Source organism: Marmota monax, unplaced genomic scaffold (genome assembly GCF_021218885.2).
Source record: "Marmota monax isolate L192 unplaced genomic scaffold, Marmota_monax_Labrador192_F-V1.1 WCK01_AAM20220418_F8-fsc00013, whole genome shotgun sequence".
NCBI classification, from domain to species: domain Eukaryota; kingdom Metazoa; phylum Chordata; class Mammalia; order Rodentia; family Sciuridae; genus Marmota; species Marmota monax.
Window position 1 is genome coordinate 20990568 of NW_026692202.1, and position 22633 is coordinate 21013200.

The 22633-nt window shown below is 36.0% G+C and overlaps 3 protein-coding genes and 1 pseudogene across 8 annotated transcripts in view; 2 read left to right on the forward strand and 2 right to left on the reverse strand.

Annotated features, from left to right (window-relative positions):
• Rars2 (arginyl-tRNA synthetase 2, mitochondrial) overlaps nt 1-1523 on the forward strand; it is a 92102-nt gene extending 90579 nt beyond the window's left edge. For all 3 annotated transcript variants that reach the window (XM_046431704.2, XM_046431714.2, XM_046431734.2), the window contains one exon: nt 1419-1523. In XM_046431704.2, coding sequence (XP_046287660.1) covers nt 1419-1508 — 90 coding nt within the window. In that variant the 3' untranslated portion in view covers nt 1509-1523. The remainder of the gene's footprint in view (nt 1-1418) is intronic.
• The window catches only part of Slc35a1 (solute carrier family 35 member A1), a 30711-nt gene extending 28763 nt beyond the window's left edge, over nt 1-1948 (reverse strand). The window contains exon 1 of the mRNA XM_046431742.1: nt 1862-1948. Coding sequence (XP_046287698.1) covers nt 1862-1877 — 16 coding nt within the window. The 5' untranslated portion in view covers nt 1878-1948. The remainder of the gene's footprint in view (nt 1-1861) is intronic.
• A 6931-nt stretch (nt 1949-8879) lies between these two features.
• Nucleotides 8880-22633, reverse strand: part of Cfap206 (cilia and flagella associated protein 206) — a 45437-nt gene continuing 31683 nt past the window's right edge. For all 4 annotated transcript variants that reach the window (XM_046431774.2, XM_046431764.2, XM_046431770.2 and 1 more), the window contains 2 exons: nt 12573-12716; nt 8880-9288 (listed from right to left, as the gene is read on the reverse strand). In XM_046431774.2, coding sequence (XP_046287730.1) covers nt 9058-9288; nt 12573-12716 — 375 coding nt within the window. In that variant the 3' untranslated portion in view covers nt 8880-9057. The remainder of the gene's footprint in view (nt 9289-12572; nt 12717-22633) is intronic.
• On the forward strand, nt 17897-18564 carry LOC124083102 (S-adenosylmethionine decarboxylase proenzyme-like; annotated as a pseudogene).

Here is a 22633-nt window from a genome sequence, read left to right on the forward strand (position 1 = left end):
AATCTACTTTATTTTAGCTTTTATATAGTGTCCTGATTCTGAAAATAAGAGTGAATGTTTAAACACTAAACCTAATATCTGTAGCCTAGAAACATATTCTGACCTAGAACATTATTTTGTCATCAACTTCAAAAAAAAATAATAACTATCTGCCTAGTGGTTATATAAGTAGGAAAGTAATAGTAAGTTTAGATACTTGTAAAACATGTAGAATTGGGGTATGTAGTGCCATTTTAGAAACATATTTCAACTTTTTAAAACTAAGATTTTAAGTATGATTGCCTCTGACATTCCATTCACAAATTGTCCTGAATGAAATTTCAGTTATAAGGAATGTTAACCTTTTGGGGATTCACTTTAAACTTTCCTGTGAATTCAATCATGCCCAAGGCCAGTAACTACAAACCAAGTCCACAACTCAACTGGCAGCCACATTGTTTTAACCCTACTTTGTGCCCTGCTTCTCACAAAGCTCCCATTAGCTCCCACACAAAAATTTTTTCTGTGTGAGCAATGTCCCAGAAAGAAACTTACACTCTGGAATTAGATTTTTTTTCCCATCATATTTTAGGGGTGACATTATTTGTAATACCTGATCTCAGATAAATCCTTTGTGAATATCAGGAAGCTATGGAAACTAATTTTTGTTAGGATTATACATTTCCACAGGTATATCAGAGTCAGGCACATGTACAGGCAATAAACCTGAATCTGTCAATTGTTATTATTTCGGGTAATGATTTGACTTCTGTAATTTTTAAGTGTTAATCTATCATTAATCTTGCTATCCCCATTCTATGCTTGTTATCAAAACAGTTCTTTCCTTTGTGTCCTGTATTGCTACACAAAAGACTCAAGGGGGAGGGGGGGAAAACACTCAAGATTTATTTGAAATGGACTAATACATAAGAGAAGCATATGCAACTACAGACAACGCCCCTGGGCAGGGCCTGATGATAAATGTAGACTTCCCAACAAGGTAAATAACTTGGCACTCTTGCAAAAAGGTATTCTTTAAATATTTGCTCGTTTATTTTGTGGTGAAGCTCAATGCTCCATGAAGAAAGGGTGGAGAAGGTATAAGGGTGGAGAAGGTACAAAGCTGTCATTCAGCCTCTCCTAGCTACTAATCTATAGTACAAAAATTCAGCTCTGGTCCCAACTTATATAAACCTCTAGCAAAACCCAAGTGCTGCGGAGTTAACTAGACTCACCTTCTTTAAATGGCAATTAGTGACCAAATATTATTGCTCTAATGTGCCATCCCTTGGGGGAGGGAAGTGAACCTCATTTTTCACCCAAAATACCAGTATTCCTTCTAACTACGTACAACATTTTCCTTGGGAAGAACTCCTAACGACAGCTTTCTCCATTTCGATATGATTAAAGTGCTGTTTTAATGTCTCTATAATGTTTAGGTCTCTGAACGTCCGCCCGTAGGGCAGAAGGCACAGACGAGACCTCAGCGGGTGGCGCCGACCAGGACAGGGAACTGTCCAGTCTCATGATGGGTGATGCAGATCCAGCCCGGGGCCGTCGCCTCGGCCCTTCTCCGGGTCTTCTGCAGCCTTGGCCAGACAGAATCCTATTCCCACCCACTACCAGCTCTTGGAAATTGGTGCAGTCTAGCCCGCAGAGCCCGTCGCACAGAGGGTAGCCGCAGCGGGAATCTGGCAGTGCTGACCACCAGCGAGCGAGTCAACACCAACTCCTGACACCCGACGCCTACGCCGGGCAAGGGCCCACCGACGCGGAGGGTACCGCCGCCCGACAGGTGCGAGGCAGCACTGGCAGTATCCTGCCGCCCAATGTTGGCCGCACTACCACACCACCACCACCACTCCCCGCAGCCCGGCCTCACCTCTGGGAGCAGCCATGGCGCTCCGACAGCCCGGCGCGGAACTGACGCGCGCTCCCTCCGCTCACCCAGCGCAAGACGCGAGGGACCGCCCCCACGACCATAGAGACGGCACCGCTAGGCCTAGAGCGCCCCGCCGCCGCCAGCCAGCCAGCCAGCCGGCTTCCCTCCCTGCAGAGCACCGAGATCAGGCGCAAGGATCCGCGCTGCTCCTGAAAAGTGAAGAGCAGGATGGAGGAGAGGCTTCTACGATTTAGTACTTCGTGACAAGTGTTGAAACTCTGTCCAACGCGCAGTTCTGTAAACCTCAACTCCCAGTCGGCTAAAGAAGCCAAGTCAAGGGAACTGAGCATTGCCTTCTGGGAATTGGAGTCCTCACATAGATGGCAAATAAAAATTTGGAGTTGCCTTGGTGATTCTTTTCTGTCAGAGCTATTAGAGAAGCTACCAGACTTCCTAAAGCACAGAAGCTACTTTCAACAACTTTATAAATTCGACTTCTCTCGTTGCTTTCCATGTCACCTCCTGCGTAAATCTAGTACAATTGGCATTACATATACCTCAAAAGTCTTGAGCCTGAGTCCTTATCGTCAACATTTGCCACTGATTGTATCTAACCAAACATTCTCTCTGATCCTGGGAAAACAGGCCTCAAAAACATTAAGCAGGCACTTCAACCACTATAATCTCTGCTTTCACTAGAGGATGTTAACTAGTGTGAGCTAATTCTTACATATTTTTATTGCTACAAAAGACATTCTACTCCATGGATATGAAACTTGACTAGGTTTTGTTAAACCCCTATCCTAACAAAATCATCCCAAGACCACCAGGGGCAAACTTGTCAAACCACAGACAAGGTCAAGTTCATTGACCCATTCTGATGAGGAAAATAGAATACCAGAGGAACCATAAGATATCTCAGGAAATGAAGGAAATAAGATTTATAGAATTGGGGGGAAGGATGGACTTAAGTGAAATTTAAGAGTATATGACAATCAAAGCTAGGCTGTGTGTAAAGAGGTCAACATCATATCTGGACTATAATGTCAGGGTCCTGTTTCTTGGAAATTACAAAGTTACTATATATGTAGAATGTTGTATTCAGGTGCCCCTTCCATGAAGCAAGCCTTTACCAGTTAAGTTGGACACTGAGACTGCTACTCTGTGTCAAAGTAACTTAGATCCTCCAAGAAAGAGTAGAATGTTTCATTCTTACAGATATAATTTCAAGCAACATGTTTCCTTAAATTGTACAATTTTAAAGAACAAATTTTTCAGTGATAAAGAAAATAAACAAAGACGATTGTTACACTTTATAGCTTCACCATATTCTTGGCAGAAATATTATCTCCTGTTAACTTTGCAGCTGACTTTATTTGTGTTTGTTGTACTAGCCCAATTAGTAAACAAGCAGATATTTACAATCTTAAGTCTGGGCTATTTTTTTTATTTTCTCATTAAATTATTATTCTAAGTCTCATGAAAAACATTGGTTTCATGTCTCTCTTATATATGCCAAGTTTTCTTTACAACCCTGGTTAGAGCAAGAAACAGCAGTCTTCAAGATATGAGGCACAAGTTTACATTTGTCCGATAAGCTAAGCTTAACAGTACTTCAAGCATCTGTTGCTATTGCCACTTGAGACACTAATGATATTCCTGATTGTCACTAGCAAACTACAGTATCTTCTATGTCTGCTTTTAATGAATTGTATAAAAGGAAGCCCAATAGTACATCCATTGGTAATAAAAGAATGAACTTAAACAAAGAGCAATAAGTAATACCTTAAGGCTTAAGGTAACTAATGCTAAATTCAAATAGAGTAGATATTTAATAGGTTATTAAGTGTGATAATGTTTGAAGTGTAGTAAGCAGTTAATCATAAACAATACATAGACAAATATAGATACCTAAATATAATTGTTTCCATAAGTTTAAGCATATTACTCTTGTTCTGCTATTAAGAAAATCACCCAAAAACTAATTTGCTAGATTATTGTTATTTAAAACAATTCTTTCTGTGGCTTAATATTATTAGAAACAAGTCAAAAGAAATGTTGTATTTTATAGTTGATAAAAATTAAAAGATACAGGAGGTAATGTAAAATCCAGTGACCAGAATATGGGAGTTAAACATGAATAATAATTATTGATATTCAATCATTTCATATTTGAGTTTAACTCACTCTTGCTTCTGCTTCCTCTTTATTATTAATCTTATTTTTCTTTTCCTGCTCAACAGTCACTGATATGTAATCTGTACCGACTTCTACCATTTTCTGTTTAACTTGCTGAAATCTTACTTTTACTCTAGCCAATTCTTAAAAGGGATTTCATCAGTTGCCTACCCTATCAAGCTTTTCTAATTCTTCATTCTCTTTCGGTTATACATCATTTATTGAAATTCATATTGTGCCAAGCATAATGTGCCAGGTACTAATTGAGAGCTATAAAACAAAAAGTGAAAGAAGAAGGGGGTATGATGGTTAATTTTTTATTGTCAACCTGATTGGATTGAAAAATGACTAGGAAATGAGTAAAGTGCATTTTTTTTTTTGGTGCATCTGTGAGAGTTTCCAGAGCTGAGTGCCATGTGGAACAGCAAACTAGGGGAATGGTTACCACCCTTGAAATGTGGGTAGCACTGTCCAGTAGGCTGGGGGGATGGATAGAACAAAACACGAAGAAGGAGGAAGCCCACCAGCACATGTAGGTGATTTTTCTATTGCTGCTGTCATCACACATGGATATCAGATTTCAGTTTCTTCAGTCTTTCAATGTGGACGCTCACCAGCAATTCTTCAGAGAATTTCCAGGACTTTGACCTTGAAATGTGGCTACATTAATGGTCCCTCTTGTTCTGGGGCTTCCAGTTTATTGGACTGAGCAGCTACTGGTTTCTCTGGCTCTCCAACATGCAATCATTGTGGGACTATTCAGCCTCCAATAGTGTAACCAATCATTCATACACACACACACACACACACACACACTCATTCATTCTATTATTCATTCTATATAAACATATTCATTTTATTGGTTCTGTTCCTTTGGAGAACCCTGACTCAGACAGGGGGTACAGTAGAAATTAATGCTGGAGATTCTCTTCTCCCTTGACTAAGTTGACAAAGCATTTACCTCTTAAGTGCTTCACATGTATTAACTCATTTATTCTCCTGACAACGGAATGAGTTAGATACTATTACTATCCTCATTTATACTGAAGAAACTAGAAACTGTGGCAAAGAGACATTAAGTAACACATCTAGTAAATAGAGCTAGGCCCTTTTTTGTAACCACAGAGATTCCTAATATATATTTCTTACTCTCTTGGTTGTTACACATCGTATTCTGTCTCCTCTTCCACCTCATTCTCTCCCATTCCTATGAGGATATATTCCAAAATTATCTTTGTCTGCCCCAAATATCTTTCATTATATACTATTCTCATGATCCTTTAAACTTAAATGTTTAAGTGTTGAATATTTTTATCTTTTTTGATCAAGTGCCTCTCTCAATTATCCTTGGTATCCAAGGGCAGAAACCTTGAGATAATTTTTTTCCTTCCCTTTCTTGAGATGTTATGTCCCCTTAATTAAATGTAACATTTGTCCCTTCACATATATCACTGCATGTCCCAATTCTTACAATAGCTTCCAAGCAACCCTCACCAACTCCAGTATCACTCTCCCACAATTAGTCTTCTGTTCAAGAATCTACAGTGATTTCCTAATGTCCTACTACAAGAAAGCAAACATAACTTTCTCAAAGTCCTGCAAAAAGTATACCAATTCTATCCCTTTTGATTTCCCAAAGTTTCCCCCAAAATAATCTCCTCTTCCTCTCTTTTACTCCCTCTCTTTTTGTAATATTTCACTTTATTACTGTACTCCTTATCAACTCCTGCTTTTGAATATTAAAATAATTAATCAAAACCCTGTTCTAGTTTGTCCCTTTATTCATTCTTTTTAAAAATCATTCATTCAACAAGATACTATACAAATGCCAAAGACATAAAGATGACTAAAATAGTTCAAATCTCAAGAAATTCACAATCTAACAGAAACAATATAGATGAACACCAAATTATACACTAATTTATTTTAAGGGCTACGGTAATAAAAGGAATAAAATCCAATGAAAATCCAAAGAGGGAAGCAATTCATTTTTTCACAGTATATGGGGAAAAACCTAACTATGAAAGGCAAAATCTTATCAGGCTATTGATGGCAAACAAAATTTCATGGTGACTATGGAGAACATTCCAGGTGACAGTGAAGAGGAAGTGTAAGAGTGGTGGCATTAAAGACTATGACCTATTTGAAGAGTTTTGGATCAACTTGGCATGTGTAGAAAGTATGAGAGGAGCAGAAGATGAAACTAGAAGATAATGGAAAGCATATTTTGAAAAGTTTTATAAAATATGGTAAGCAGTTTATACTTTATCTCCTAGGTAATGGACAAGAGTCTTAATAGGTTTTTAAGCAAATGAGGTGAAGGTTGAGGGGAAGAGGCCAGGTGTCATCATCAGATTTATGTGTTAAATATATGTATTACCCTAATGAATCATATAAGCAATAGAGGCAGCAAATGACCTAGAAAATAGGAAAATGTCATGAACTATAGCAGTGGTTATAATACATGAAATTTAAAGACATCTCAAGCCAAATTAACATGGCTTAATGACTAGTTAAACATAGGAATGTGGGAGAAAGAGAATCAAGAAGTTTTTAATGTATGCTAGTGAGTAGAGAGTGATGCCTTTGATCATAGAAGTAAATAAAGAGGAAGAAAGAAATTTGGCAAAGAGAATCATTTCAGTCTGTGACATGCTGATATAACGGTAACAATCTGACATTGTCCAACACAGGGCTGGAAATCTTTAGAGTGAATAGACAGTGGAGGTCCTGGGAGAGGATGCATTTACAATCTGATCTAGCTCCCTTTATTCTGGTTCTTGCATATACCAAGTGACTTTCTGATACTAAGGCTGGCTTTTCAAATAGGATTTGTTAATTTTGTTAATTTGACCATTCTAATTCCAGTCCTAAAATAACCCCAACCATCCTTTTTCTATGTTTAGTTTTTTTTTTTTTTTCCTAGTACCAGGGATTAAACCCAGGGGCAGTTGACCACTGAGCCACATCCCCAGCCCTATTTTGTATTTTATTTAAGAGGCAGGGTCTTGCTGAATTGCTTAGGGCCTCACTAAATTACTGAGGCTGGCTTTGAACTCACGATCCTCCTATCTCAGCCTCCTGAACCACTGGGATTACAAGCATGTGCCACCACACTGGCTAGTTCTTTTAAATTTTATTTTGAGATAGGGTCTAAGATGCTGAAACTGGCTTCAAACTTGTAATCCTCCTACTTCAGCCTCCCAAGTTGCTGAGATTAAAGGCATGTGCCACTGTGCCTGGCTGTGTTTTAGAATCTTGAAGAACCAAATGGGGGCAAACTGAACAGATAAGAATCAAATTTTTAATTTTTAAGATTAATAATAGCTACAATCACTCCATCTTTCCCTCCCCTCAAGGATTTGCCTTAACAGTTAGCAAGCCAACCTACTTTAACATTATTTTTAATGTTATGAAAATCATGACAGTTTACAAGTAGGTATGTTTGAAGTTCTTTGTTATAATCTCTGTTGAAAGTGGATTTCAAAGAATATCCATGTTATAAATAACATTTAGCCTAAATAGAAAACAATTATACAAATGCCTTAGTAAAATCACTTATGCAGAAAAAATATGCTAACTATTAACCTATTAAAGCAACTTTAACAGGCCCTCCATCTAGAACCTTTCTTATCCATGAGTTGGAATTAGAATTATGTAAGGCAGTAGTAAAATTACAGATCTTAAATTTAGCTATCAGAGCCAAAAGTGTGGCATATACCTGCAATTCCAGTCACACGGGAGGTTGAGGCAGGAGGATCATAAATTTAAGGCTAGCCTCTGCAACTTAGCAAGACCCTTTCTCAAAATGAAAAAAAAAAAAGGTTGGGGGTATAGCTAAGTGGTAAAGCCCCTCTAGGTTAAATCCCCAGTACCACAAAATAAATAAATATTTTTATATATGCATATATATAACTTGTTATATACATATAGTTATGTTAATATATATTTATATATATAAGTTTGATCACCAATAATTCATTGGGGCCCTCAACATACCTGCCTACAGGAATGGGCAAACAAACAGAGGAATGAAATAGGCCTGTAAGGCTCCAGGAATTGAATTAGACAGTGGAGAATTACAAGTGGCGTGCTCAGGGAAAAGGCAAAGCTACTATTTAGAGAAATGCTAGTCGAGTGTTCTCAGACATTCTATTTTTTTTTCAAAGATCCAGAAATCCAGATTTCAGGTAAAATTTCCAGGTTTTAAGAGTGATTATGTTTGGGCTGGGGATGTGGCTCAAGCGGTAGCACGCTCGCCTGGCATGCGTGCGGCCCGGGTTCGATCCTCAGCACCACATACAAACAAAGATGTTGTGTCCACTGAAAACTAAAAAAATAAATAAATATTTAAAAAAAAAAAAAGAGTGATTATGTTACCCAGGTGGTGGCACAGGCCTATAATTTCAGGAAGCTGAGGCAAAAGCAAGTCAGGTCAGCCTTGGCAACTTGGGAGACCCTCATCAACTTAGCAAGACCCCATCTCAAATAAAAAATAAATTAAAAGGACAGGAGATTTAGCTCAGTGGTAAACTGTCTCTGGATTCAATCCCCAGTACCAAAAACCAAAGAGTCATCTTGCAGACCTTTGCTCTAATTGTTCCAAACAGTAAGGTTTTATTATACAGCAATTTAATCTATGCTATCATTACATAGCTAGTAAAACTGAAAATATTGATTGGGTTTTAAAATTTTAATGTTTTACATTAAATGCAATTTTAGAAATAAATAGTCTCCAATTCTAGTGACATTATCTTATTATTATTATCTAAATGGCATAATAATTTCAATCTTTGCGCTGCCAAACTTTTTCTAAAAGATAAAACAAAGACAAAAGGACAGAATTTGACTTCCCAATTTTAATACAATGAAAAGGTGTTACAGAAAATAACTTCTAGTTTGTTGAAGCATTAGCATGTGCCACCTTCTACAAAATTAATTTTCATGGAGGTAAAAATACTTTTAGGTATTTGTCATTGTTCAAAATTGGGTAACATTTTCAAAAATGTGGTCTTCCTCTAGGTTTCATCAACAGCTCTTGTTAGGTTCACCTTGACTGCATGGGTAGTTTTGCTTCGTCCCCCTCGAAGACCAGCTATGTAAATCTGGGGCTTGGGTACTCGAGTGCTGCCCTCCCTATTCGACTGGGTGCTAGCATCTTTGAGAGGGTACACCTGTGAGCAATTTTCTCTTCTCATGTGACTAAGATCAGTTTGTACTGAGTGAGTAATTTTCTGACGCAAATTGGCCTAAGTAAAAAAAGAAAACAGGAATTAACATTTCTCTGAAGAACAGAATATGAAATATCATCACGTACAATTAATTATCTGCCTATCTTTTTTTCAACTGACAAAAATTTAATCCTGTAACAGCATTTTTATTTATGAGTTATTTAAGAGAAATCAGAATATGAGTTTAATTTTTTAAATTTTTTATTGGTACATTATAATTACATATAATAGTAGAACTCACTGTTACATATTTGTACATTCATATAACAATATAAGTCAGTCAATTTCATTCCCCAGTACCTCCTCATCTCTCCCCCATTCCCTCTTTCTCTATTCTACTGATTAACATAGCATTTTTCTCTTTTTCGTTTTTGTCATTGTTTTTTTCTGGGTTTTTTTTGTGTGTGTGTGTGTGCTTTTGGGTTTTTTTGTTTTTTTGTTTTGTTTTTTTTTAGCAAGCAAGAAGTAGGTTTATTGTACAAGCAATAAAGATACAAAGTTAGACTTCTCTGGAGAGAAAGGGCCCCAGAGCTGGAAATCCAACATAGCATTTTTCTATAAAATATCAGAATGTTAGAAAATTTAAAACATAATAGAAAATTAAATGTCCTTTACTAAGAAGTAGAAAAATATATAAAATGTGGAAAATGGACCCTAAAAAGAACATACAGATCCAGTTACAATGAGCTCAATTAATTTTTTAAATATTTCTAATTCCTTTATTATTATATTTTGAGATTCATATGACCTGGATTTTTTCCACCAAACTTGTTTTATTTTTTTAAAGATAAAAGTTTCAGATTTATATTGTCTATAAAATGGTCTTCACCCTGTTTTAGTATTAAAAAACTGTTGTTTTCAGATTATATTTTACATTATTCTTCATTTTGCTTACTCCCCTGATTAATAAACATGAGGTTAAATATATTACACAAGTTGGGAAGCAAAGAGAAGATAATTAAAAGGAAGATAAGGGTGGGGGTGTAGCTCAGAGGTAGAGCACTTGCCCACCTTGTGTGAAGCCCTGGGTTCAATCCCTAGTGCTGAAAAGAAAAAATAAGGAGGCTAATGATTGATCAGATTATGCAAAAGGCCAAGGAAAACCTCAGAAGGCATTAGAGCGTGTAAGTGAAGAAGGTGACTAAAGGAAACACCTGGGATTAAAGGAAACACATTCAGAGTTTGGGAGACTGAGAATCCAAACTACTTCCTCTACACACACAGTTTACATTAATGTGATTTTATTATTTCATTGTCTTCACTAGCATAATTTAACAATTCCAAGAGCCTCTTGCCCAAGTAAATCACTTGACTGTTTATTAAAGAACATCCTAAAAGACAGTCAACTCTTCAGTAGTAAGCATCAAAACACAGTTTAAGCTCAAAGATTCTTTTTATCTTTTATCTCAAAAATCTTCATTTTGTAATTCCCACCAATGCTGGACTGCTTTTTCTTGATCCCTACCCAAAACTATTCAGACCCCCATCCAACCCTCTAACCCACCTAAGGCATCAAAAGACCTGCCTTAACAAACTTAAGATTCTCAATAAATTCTGAATTTGCTACTCCTCCTCTGAGACACTGCCAATGTTCTGTTGAGGTGGTATCTCCCTGGCAGCTATAAAACAGTAAACTTAGCTTTGTCTAATCAACAGGATGGATTGGTAATACTCAGGAAGCATGGCATTCAACATGATGCAATTCTAGGGGATAATTAGGTCTAAGATGGAAATAAGAATTAAGTGGTGGTTTAGGGATAGGAATGTGAAGTTTAGCCCTCTGAATATATTTGCCTTAACATTTCCAGCCCATACCTATCCTGCCCCCTCTTCCTCTCAAAATCATGTCCTGCCATTGCTCCCTACATTTGACTCTTTGTATTTCAAGACCAACTTAAGGTGTTACCTAATTTAGCAGAATTTTTATTTCACTTCTCTTATACCACTTTCCAAGGTTTTTAGTGTAACAGTATCACTTGCTAGACAATTAGCCCCTGAAGAACAAGGTAGTGTTACCCAGTAAGTGTTTGATGAACTAAAGTGAGTTTAGTAAATAACAGAAAAGAATATGGGAAAGTGGGCATTTCTACAGAAGAGTAACTGACAGGAATGCTAATGGAACACTGGTCTGAAATATATATATGAGGAAGCTGATCCTTCCTCATCCCAGGAAATCGGGTAACTTAAAAGCTACCACCAGAGAGGGTGGCAACAGAAATGATGTTAATTAGTGGGAAGGCTGTTAGAGGCTGAATATGTAAGAGGAACAAAGGCTAGATCATATATGACAACTGAACTCTCTGACTCAATACCTCTACATCAACCAGTCTGGGAACCCAAAAGACAACCTATGTAGCCATAGCAACTGGCCCAGAATGGGCAGGACTTGGCCAGCTTCCCCCTTTTTTTTGGCCCCAACTCATAACTAACCAAAGAAAGTCAAATATATTCACCAAACCAGATCTCATAAGATGCCCTGCTTCTTGTTAGCTTGCCTCCAGTTTCCCCATATCATCAACCTCATCCAAGAAAACTAAAACTTTTCCCCTTTTCTCACTATAGTTTTTCCATTCCCTGACTGCTTTTTAAGTTTGCCAAACTCAAGTAATGATGCTGACTCCCTTGCCCCAGCTATCTCTGAGTAAACAGTCTCCATGGATTCACATTTGAGACAGCTTCATTTATTTCCACACCTGATTTCAGTTAAAGAAATGGGTAAAACATACTAACAAAATGCTACAAATATTTTTAAAAAATTATTTCATTCATACTGTAACTATTTGATGTTTAAAATTATAAGATACTATAAATAGATACAAGTTGGGGGGATTTCACTGAGTTGGATAGGGATGAGAGTTTCAAAGACAGGCTTTAAGAATAAGGCACTTGTTGTGATTAAGGTGACTGAGAATCAAAAGGATGATAGTCCAGCGTCTCAACAAAAAAGGTTGACAGTAAGAGGAGAAAATAGATGATTTAACCTAAAAAGTTCCCAAACTGAAGGCTATGCTTTAAATGATTAGAATAAGTTAAGAGAGCTTTACAAACTAGCTCCAAGTTTTAAAACTATTAAGACACTTTGTAGTTACTGGTAGATATCATTTGAGAGTAGTTTCATGCTTCTGTATCTTTATATATGCTTAAAGTTGGAAGACAATCTTACCAAGTAAAGCTGGCTAACATAATTTTTTATGTTAGCAAAGAACTGTACAGGACTCATTTTATATAAATAACTTATCAAATCTATGAACACATTAAAATTACTCAAGTTGTGAATAATTTTAAAAAATATTATCACAAACCAATTTTATAGCTTTTCTTCTTAATTCCCATTCATTCCATTCATATGCTCTCACAATTGTTGGTGGCAGTATATGTGTATCTGTCTGTGTACTACTTTCACACTTCGTAATTGGTTTTATATAATGTTTGTCAACATCTCTCACCTAAAGAAAGAGTTTTGTAATTAGTACTTATAAAAAATAAACATTATTTATAGATAACTAGACAAATGTAGCTAAAATTGAAAGTAAATTAAAAATCAAGAATTTTTGAACATGAAATCTACTTGTTAATACCAGCAGAGAAAATAAAACTCAAAATTGATGAGATAAACATAATTATTCTTCTGAACATTATAGCTTTGTGCATGATTTGTAAACTTAATGTAGGAGTTGTATTTTGGAAGAGGAAAACATCCTTCCTTTCCTTGAGAAATTCAATTGCTCCTCCCCATGTTCCATAATCAGTGGATTAAGTGGAAATGTGTTAGAAATGGATAGAAATTAAAAATAGCTATTAAGTGTTAGGTATAAATCACCTTTGTTTAAATCTTGAACTTTATACATAGAAGATTACGGAAGGCTTTTCAGAGACAGGGTTGGGTTTTATTTTTAGTGGAATGTACTGATTTTTGGCTGGGGTGCCCAATATTCAGTATTCAGTAATTCCAGACTAAGGAAAATATGGTTATGCTGCATGTGACAGTGTTGGAGGGAGTGGCAGAGAGTTAAGGAACTTGAATCATAATAAAGATGAGAGAGAATACATTAAGTTTAAGCACCAAATAATCACAAAGTACCTACCATTTGATGCACTGTCGGCCTTTAAAATTATCTTATGAATGGTGTGCTGATAAAAATATACTAAAACATAATGATTAAAAGTACTATATAATACAAGGAAATGGTAAATAAATAAGACAATAAACTCTCTATGAACTATACAAAGAGAAAATGAGCTTCCATAAGTATTGAAGGTCACTAGAGAATAGCTAGAGATTAAATAGGCTTAAAGAAAGGATAAAACAAAACCAGGTGTGTAAGGAAAATTTACCTTATGGAAACTGCAGGATCTACAGACAACATATGGTTATCTGATTCTACGCTTTGTCTTTGAGCTATTTTACAACTCTGTACATTGTAAATAAGTGATAACAAGGCCAAATAAATTTTGACTATAGACATGTAAAATTTGTCCTATCTTTTTTTTGTATGTGTGGTACTGGGGATTGAACCCAGGACCTCATTCATACTACACAAGTGCTTTACCACTAAGCTACATCCCTGGCCCTGTCTGTACTTCAAATGACTTCCTTTTATCCATGTAGGACAAAAAAATCAATGTTGCCTTTATTTTCACATTAATTTGAATATTTCTGGTCTAAAAATGTGTCTGTTTTTAGGATTCTCTTTTAAACCAATCAAAACATCTGCCTGAGCAGGGTGTTAGGGACATACACCTGTAATCCTAATGGCTTGGGGACTAAGGCAGGAAGATTGCAAGTTCAAAGCCAGCCTCAACAATTTAACAAGGCCCTTAGCAACTTGGCAAGACCCTGTCTCAAAATAGAATATATATTAAAAAAAAAAAAAAAAAAAAGGACTGGAGATGTGGCTCAGTGTTTAAGTGTCCCTGGGGGTTCCATTCCTGGTACTTAAAAAAAAAAAGTCTGACTGATTCTCTCACTGACCAACAAATAGGTTATACTGTTTAAAACATGTTCATTTTTATATCTCCATGAGAATCATAATTTTATACATTCTTTTAAATTGTTTGTTTGTTTTTTTTAACAAAGAGAAGACCATGTTAGTTTGAACAAGTCTGAGACCAGTATACAACTCATTGTTTTTCTGACACTGAGAGGTCATGGTGAGAATTAAAGAAAAATAAAAAAGGACATGTAGGCCTTAAATGCCAAGCCAAGGAGTTTGGATTCCATCTTATAAATAAAGTCCTAAATAATTTTAAATTCAGAGTAGAATGATAAATGAAATTGTTCCAATCTGCAGAAAAATTACTTATTAAAAATTTGTTATATATATATATAGTTCTTCCATAAATTTTAAAGTATTGGTCCTTTTTTCTGAATATTTTTTCTAAATTAGAATTTTATATAGCAGAGTATCTAATGAGGTACAAAATGACACGTATTAAACATAAGATAGTGACACTTATAATGCTCATCAAAAAGAATTATGATCTTCAGGGACTACAACTTGTACAAATTTAAAAACCACTAACTTAAGAAAACTGATTTGGTCTTAATTGGAAAAAAAGAAACATACCAGTTAGGGGCCAGAAATAACTTTGAGGCTTTTTGTGATAAGAAGTCATATTATACCTCCAAAATAATATATAAAATGTAAATAACATACATATAACATATTTTCATGTATTTTTATTCAAAAGAAAAATATACTGTAAGGGTAAAAGAAATTGAAGTTAAAGTGTAAAAGTTAAAGGGTAAAAGACCAGGCATTGTAAAGTTTCTAAGCTGCAAGGCCTGAGTTAAAATGTAAAGGACCAGGCATTGTAAACCTGCTTCTAAACTGCAAAGCATGGGTTAAATTCCTGAGGCAGTTAAGACAATGCCCTACTGGCCATTTAGTTGATTTATAGCATTCAAGACCCTATGCAGCTTGTCACGTAGGCATTCAAGGCCCAAACCAATCAGTTTGAATGTAACCCCCTCCTTAGGAATGACCTATCACTCCAGCCTGACCTGTTCCCGCCAATGAATGAACTAGTCATGTTTAGGAGTTGTTGTTTGACTTTCCCGCAGTGTATGATGATTTGTTAAAGGAGACTGTGATGTATGTAAAGTCCCGCCCTCCCCAAAAAAGTGTACTTAAGCATTGCACAACCCCTGCTCTGGGCTCTGGGCTGCTCTCATTTCTTGAGTGGGCACGGAGCCCTAGCATGCTAGATCAATAAATCCCCTTCTGCCAATTGCATGAGTGGTCACTTGGTGGTCTCTCCCTCCGATGCTTCGCCGGACCCTTACAATACGTGGCATTTATAAAATAATAAGTTAATAAATGTAAATAACCTATAAACTAAAGAAGAAATCCTTTTAAAAGGAAATACTTAGAACTAAACAATGGTGAAAATAACTGTTTAGGGCTGGGGTTGTGGCTCAGTGGTAAAGCGCTTGCCTAGCATGTGTGAGACACTGGGTTCAATTCTCAGCACCACATATAAATAATAATTTTTTTTAAAAAAAGGGTCCATCAACAACTAAAAAAACATTTTAAAAAAATTAAAGGATGAAATTCCTTTAAAAAATAACTGTCTAGAAGTATAAGTAGTAGAGTGAAAAGAAAATTTATTTTATTGTATAAAAAGGCTAAAAATTAATGAGCTTAGTATCTATTTGAGGAATTAGAAAATAAACAGAATGAAATAAAGCAATTAGATAAAGGGAAATAAAAAATATCAGAGCAGAAAATAGGAAATGAAAGCAAAGATAAAATGGGATCAACAAAGCCAAAAGCTAATTCTTTTCAAAAACTGAGAAAATAGTTCTTTGGCAAAATTAACCAAAACTAAAATCAAAATGAACAATCATTGAAATAAAATGACATACTAAAAAACTGTAAAAATCCTCTAGCAAGATTAATTGAAAGAAAAAGAGAGAAGACTAAAAATGAACTATATTTGGACCTAAAACAGACATAAGACAATGTGAAGAATAAAAAAAGAATATTGTGAAATCTTCATAAGAAAGAACTTAAATGTGAATAATTTCCTAGAAAAATTAAACTCTAATACAAAAAGAAATAGAACTATACTTGAAAAATCCTATAATCACAAAAGTATTTAAAATTGGTAGTCAATTGAGTAGTTATAATTTTTATAATCAAAGAAGTCCAGTGGAGACAGGGATATAGTTCAGTTGGAAAAGTGCTTGCCTTGCATGCACAGACCCTGAGTTCAATCCTAGCACCAGAGAAGGGTGGTGGGGTAGGAAGAGACCCAGAAAGCTTTATAAGCATACTTTACCAGATAATTCCAATACTAAGTAAACATAGAAAAGAAAATATAATTATTTACACTCAATACTAAGACATGTATATCAACCTTGATATCAAAACAAGAAAAGCGAGTAAGGAGAAAGAAATGCATAGGTCAGTCTCACTCAGAAATACAGATGTAAAATTTCAAATTTCTAAAGAAAAATAAAAAATATGACCAATGAATACATTTTTAAAAATTAAAATGAACCAGGACCAGGTTATATTGATCCAAGGAAAAAAATTTTGGCTTCATCTTATAAATAAATTAATATACAGGGCCAGGATTATGACTCAGTGGTAGAGTGCTTGCCTAGCACACGTGAGGAACTGGTTTCAATCCTGGCACCACATGAAAATAAACAAAATAAAGATATTGTGTCCATCTACAACTTAAAAAAGAAGTTTTTAAATTAATATACAGGAATTCATCACATTAGCAGATTAAAGGGTAAAAGTCACACCATAATCTCAAAAAAACATAGAAACTGTTGATATAATTAAATAACCATTCATATAAAAAAAGTTTCAGCAACTAAGATTAAAAGAGAAACCTTAACCTGATAAAACAAAATCCATGAAAAATGAAATATCAAAAATATCTTTCTGAGATAAGAAAGAAGACAGTGGTACCCAATTTAACCATTTCTATTTAATATTGTACCAAGGTTGCTTTTCAGTGCAGTAAGGTAAGAAAAAAAGTATAGAATATATACTACACTGTATGTGTGTGTGTCCAGCAGAATATATATGTTATATATGATGTGGTGGGGTTGATAAAAACACACTAAAACATAATTAGAAGTGTTGTACAATATAAGGAAATTGTAAATAATGAGACAATAAGCTCTCTATGGATAATACAAAGAGAAAACTAACTTCCATAGGTACTGAAGATCACTGGAGAGTAGTTGGGACATTAAATTGCTGCCAGAATTTTATATCCAATTAAATCCATTTTCTAGAATGTATTCTCACTGGTATATTTATATTTATATATATATGGGGGAATATATATATATATATATATATATATATATATATATATATATATATACACACCATATAGGGCTCACAGTATGGCCCTTGAGTTACATTAGCTAGTACTTCTAACTGGGAAATAATAATGACTACAGAGATTAACTATATCTGCCTCTATTCTCCAAGTCCAAAAAGAGCTGGGAAATTTTTATTCATCTTTTATTTTAAAAAACAACATAAAATAACAGTAAAAATTAAAGGACACTGGAACTTCAGTAACATACCTAAAACAATCTGTAGCAGTGGTAGAAGAGATTTCATTTAGCTGTTGATTGTTCTCTAGTCTCACAATGATAGAAGCTGCACATTTTTCAAAGGGACAGAGAAGCTGCTGGAGGTCTGAGCTCTCCTGGCAGCAATCCAATGCAAACTAAGGATCTGGAGGTCTTTGCCATCCCAGGATCTGAGTGTGACATATTTTTGAAGGATGTATGATGTTCAATCGTAAGTGTGACAAAAACTGACAAGTAGGAAGCTTATGTACTCAGAGTCAAATGCTTGCATCCAAGTGATGTTTAATTTTGAAGATGTGATACTATCATTTGCTGAAAATATTGGTTCCCATGTTGAGCTTTCTAAGAATTATAGTGGGTTTGACTCATATAACTCTTCTCTTACACTTTCAAGAATTTCATGATGCCTTGTCACTACAGCTACCCACACCAGGCTTTCCAGGAACAAAGAGAGTTTCTTAATCCAATCTTCCTAAGTAGAACAAGTGTAGCAGGGTACATGACTTCTGACTGTTAGCATTTGTATACTCTGGATTTCCCAGATAGGTGGATAATCAGACAGATTAAACCTGAAAACTCTGATGCCTGACACAGCAGTTATGGATCAGTTCTACATGAAAGATGGTGTTTTAGCAGAGGATGTCACTCAGGAGAGTATAATTAGTGGCATAATACCTGGTTTTTATGGTTTCGATATGATGTATTCCCCAAAAGCTCATATGTAAGACAATGCAAGAAAGCTTAGAGGTGAGATGACTGGGTTTTAAGAATCTTAATCTAATCAGTATATTAATCCCCTAATAGGGATTAACTGGGTGGTAACTATAGATAAATTGGGTATGGCTAGAGGAGGTGGATTACTAAGGATATGCCTTTGGGGTTTATATTTTGTGGTTGTAAAGGAGAGCTCTTTTTTTCTGCTTCCTGGTGCAATGCCCTGAGCTGCTTTCCTGTGTCACATCCTTCTGCCCTGATGTTCTGCCCCACCTCTAGCCCAGAGCGATGGATTTTGCCCTCTACAGACTTAGACCTCTGAAACCAAGAGAGCCAAATAAACTTTTCCTCCTCTAAAATTGTTCTTGTCAGGTTTTTGGTCACAGCAGCAAGAAAGCTGACCAAAATACTGATTCTGTGATTAATGCTCATTGTGCAATCACTGAGGGACTTCAGTGAATAGGATAAAATTGAATGGAACTTGACTGCTGACTTCACTACAGAACCAGAATTTTTTTTTAGCTTTGAAACAAACTTAAGTCAGACATCCTATGATGACTTGATTAGGAAAGTCGTGGAAGTCTTCAAATAGGGAAATTTGTGAATACCATTTGTAATCAGAGTTCTAAATGTCACACAGTACTTTCTTCACTCCAAAAGACTAAAGGTTGAAGGACTGAAAACTGAAGAAACAACAACAGTGAAGTTGATTAGCAAAAAATGCAAAAAGAGAATAAACATAGGCAGTGGTAGCTGCTTTCTAGAGATTGATACCCTGGGGCTGTGATTTCCATAACCATCATGTTTTAGTTACACAAGCCCTAGATGGAATGATAGTGCAATCATTTTGAATTGTATGTATTATTATATCAAGGAGCTAGATATCTTGCATGAAAGCTTTCTCCTGTGTTTAAGTATTCTATGCCATTCTTGCTATGAAATTGAAACATTTGTAGAAAAAACCCTGCTATATGAAACTTTACAATGCTTGAGAAAACAATTCAGTTTGGTTTATACACAGTGTAGTATTTCTCCAGGTATCATCCAGAATTCCCCACAGGGCTTTCTTCCTTCATTAAATACTGGTTTCAGCATAACCATCTGGGACAGTAAATTGCTACCAGAATTTAATATCCAGTTAAATCCATTTTCTAGAATGTATTCTCACTGATGTTACTGAAATCAATTTCTTCTTCATATAGACACTTTTTGCAATAGCAACTGAAGTTTTTCTTCAAAGTGTAGCATCTTCTTTTAGAAAATTATTATAGTTATTCATTTTGTGTTACTATTTTAAAATTATTTATCCCCACATTTGAAGTTTTCTAATTGACTTCTTTTTCTCACCATGATGTCCCCTCATTTTATTTTCCCCCTGAAATAAAGTAATACACTATTTTTAAAAATATATAAAATCTGGGAAAACTATTACTGTTTGCTGATATTATGACTGCTCATATTGAAAAAACTAACAGACTCAAAATATCAATAGACTCTCAAATTAATAAGACTCTTGAAACTAATAAAGGAGTTTAATAAGGTTGCTAAATATGAAATCAATATGCAGAATTAACCTCATTTTCATAATATAAGCAATAATCAATTAAAATTCAATTCTAAAAATCAACAGCATTTAAAATAGCAACCAATAACAAAGTCTCTACAAATAAATCTAACAAAATATACATATAGCCATTTCTAGGAAAAATTATAAAACTACATTGAAATTTTAGGATAGGGAGACAAAGTTGTAAAAATGTCAGAACTTTTCTTACTTATCTACATATACAAGGCAATTTCAACCACAATTCCTTCAAGGTTTCTTTATGAAACTTGACAATGTACGTCTCAAATATATATGAAATGTAAGAGTTAAACAAAGCCAAGACTTTTTAGAGAATACAGGGTGAGAGAACTTACTCTATTCAGATATCAAGACACATTATAAAGCTGTAAGATATCAGTACAGAAATTGTTTTAAAATTGAGTAATTGTGCCCAGAGCAGTGGCAAACATCTAATTCCAGTGGCTTAGGAGGCCAAAGCAGGAGGATCACAAGTTCAAAGCCAGCCCCAGCAACTTGGCAAGGCTCTGTCTCAAAATAAAGAAAATGGTTGGGGATGCAGCTCGGTGGTAAAGCACCCCTGGGTTAAATCTCCAGTACAAAAACCAAACAAATCAAAACAAAAACCTTTAAAGTATCCAAATACATTAAAGTCCTAAACATGAAAAATAAAACAGAAGAAAATATAAAACAATCACCTTAGGAAAGACAAGGATTTCTAAAACAAGACTTCAAAAACAATACAGGCGTTAAAGAGAAAAATTAATAGATATGACTATATTAAAATTAAAAAGGTGTCTTCAATAAAGAACTTCATTGACAAAGATAATAGAGAAGTTACAGACTTAGAAAAATGTGTATAGCTTATAAGTGATTAATTTTAGAATAGATAAAGAATTGCTAATCAACAAATTAAAAACAGAAAATATATGGAAAAAATGGCCAGAAATGATATACAGAATAGTTGATATACCGAAGGGGAAACCTGAATGACTAAATACATGTAAAAAGAGATGCTGAACTTTATTTTACTTTCAGAAAAATACACAATGAAACAATACCACTTTAATCAAATTGTCAAAACTTATAAACTAAGTAACAGCAAATGCTGGCAGGATTATGTGTGACAAGTTTCATATGCTCAAGTTAAATTGGTGCAATCATTTTCAGAGTAACCTCTCTGTTGAGCCAAATATTGTAAGTCTACCATTTGGTCCCCATATAGAAGGACACTAAACAGATAAGGCCAATGTCTTGCCACAATAGGAGGAAGCTAGATCTCTCAGCAGAATTGTTTGATTCAAAAATAAACTGGAAGGAGCCGCCCCCCACCCCCCGCGCCTGCCAGGTAGGCGGAACTGTGACCACCGACAGAAAAGGCCCAGTGGCCCGCGGAGGGGCAGAGCTTCCAATCACTCCTGCAAGGTAGGCGGGCCTGCGACCCACTGGCAGAAGAGGAGCAGCGGCCTGCTGAGAGGCAAAGCCGCCCCCTCCCCCCGCGCCTGCAAGGTAGACGGAACTGTGACCACCATCAGAACAGGCCAGCCTGCAACCAACAGACAGAACAGGCCCAGTGGCCTGAGGAAGGGTAGAGCCCCCCCGCCCCCGCGCCTGCAAGGTAGGCGGACCTGTTACCCACTGGCAGAACAGCCCCAGAGGCCTGCAGAGGGGCAGTGCCACTGCTTGTGCCTGCAAAGTAGGCAGAACTGCGACCACCGACAGAACAAGCCTAGCGGCCCGCAGAGGGACAGAGCCGCCGCCCGCGTCTGCAAGGTAGGCGGACCTGCTACCGACCGGCAGAGCAGGCCCAGCGGCCGGCCGGCGTGGTAGGCACATTGCCCCAATTGGAGGAGGGGCAGAGCCGCCGCCCGCGCCTGTGAGGGAGACTTTGCAACTATAAAAGACCAATATAAATATATAGGGGGAAAATTCAATAGCACAACAGTTTCACCAAGTAGAAAGGAACACGAACAGTATGAAGAGACAAGGAAAGAAAGGACCACAAGCAATGCAGGTCAACTCAACGTTAGAAGAGGTAATAGCTGCAGCAGATGGAATGTCAGATAAAGAATTCAGGATATACATGCTTCAGATGATCTGGAGTCTCAAGGAAGACATCAGACAGCAAAATCAGACAATGAAAGATCACTTCAACAATGAATTACATAAACAAATCCAAGAAGCAAAAGATCAACTATACAGGGAGATAGAGGTTATAAAAAACAAACAAACAGAAATCCTAGAAATGCAGGAAGCAATAAACCAACTTAAAAACTCAATGGAGAATACTACCAGCAGAGTAGAACACTTAGAAGATAGAACATCAGACAATGAAGATAAAGTATTTCAACTTGAAAAGAACATAGACAGCTCAGCAAGACTGTTAAGAAACCATGAGCAGAACATCCAAGAAATATGGGATAACATCAAGAGACCAAATTTAAGAGTCATTGGGATACAGGAAGGGACAGAGTTTCAAACCAAAGGAATGAGCAATCTATTCAATGAAATAATAT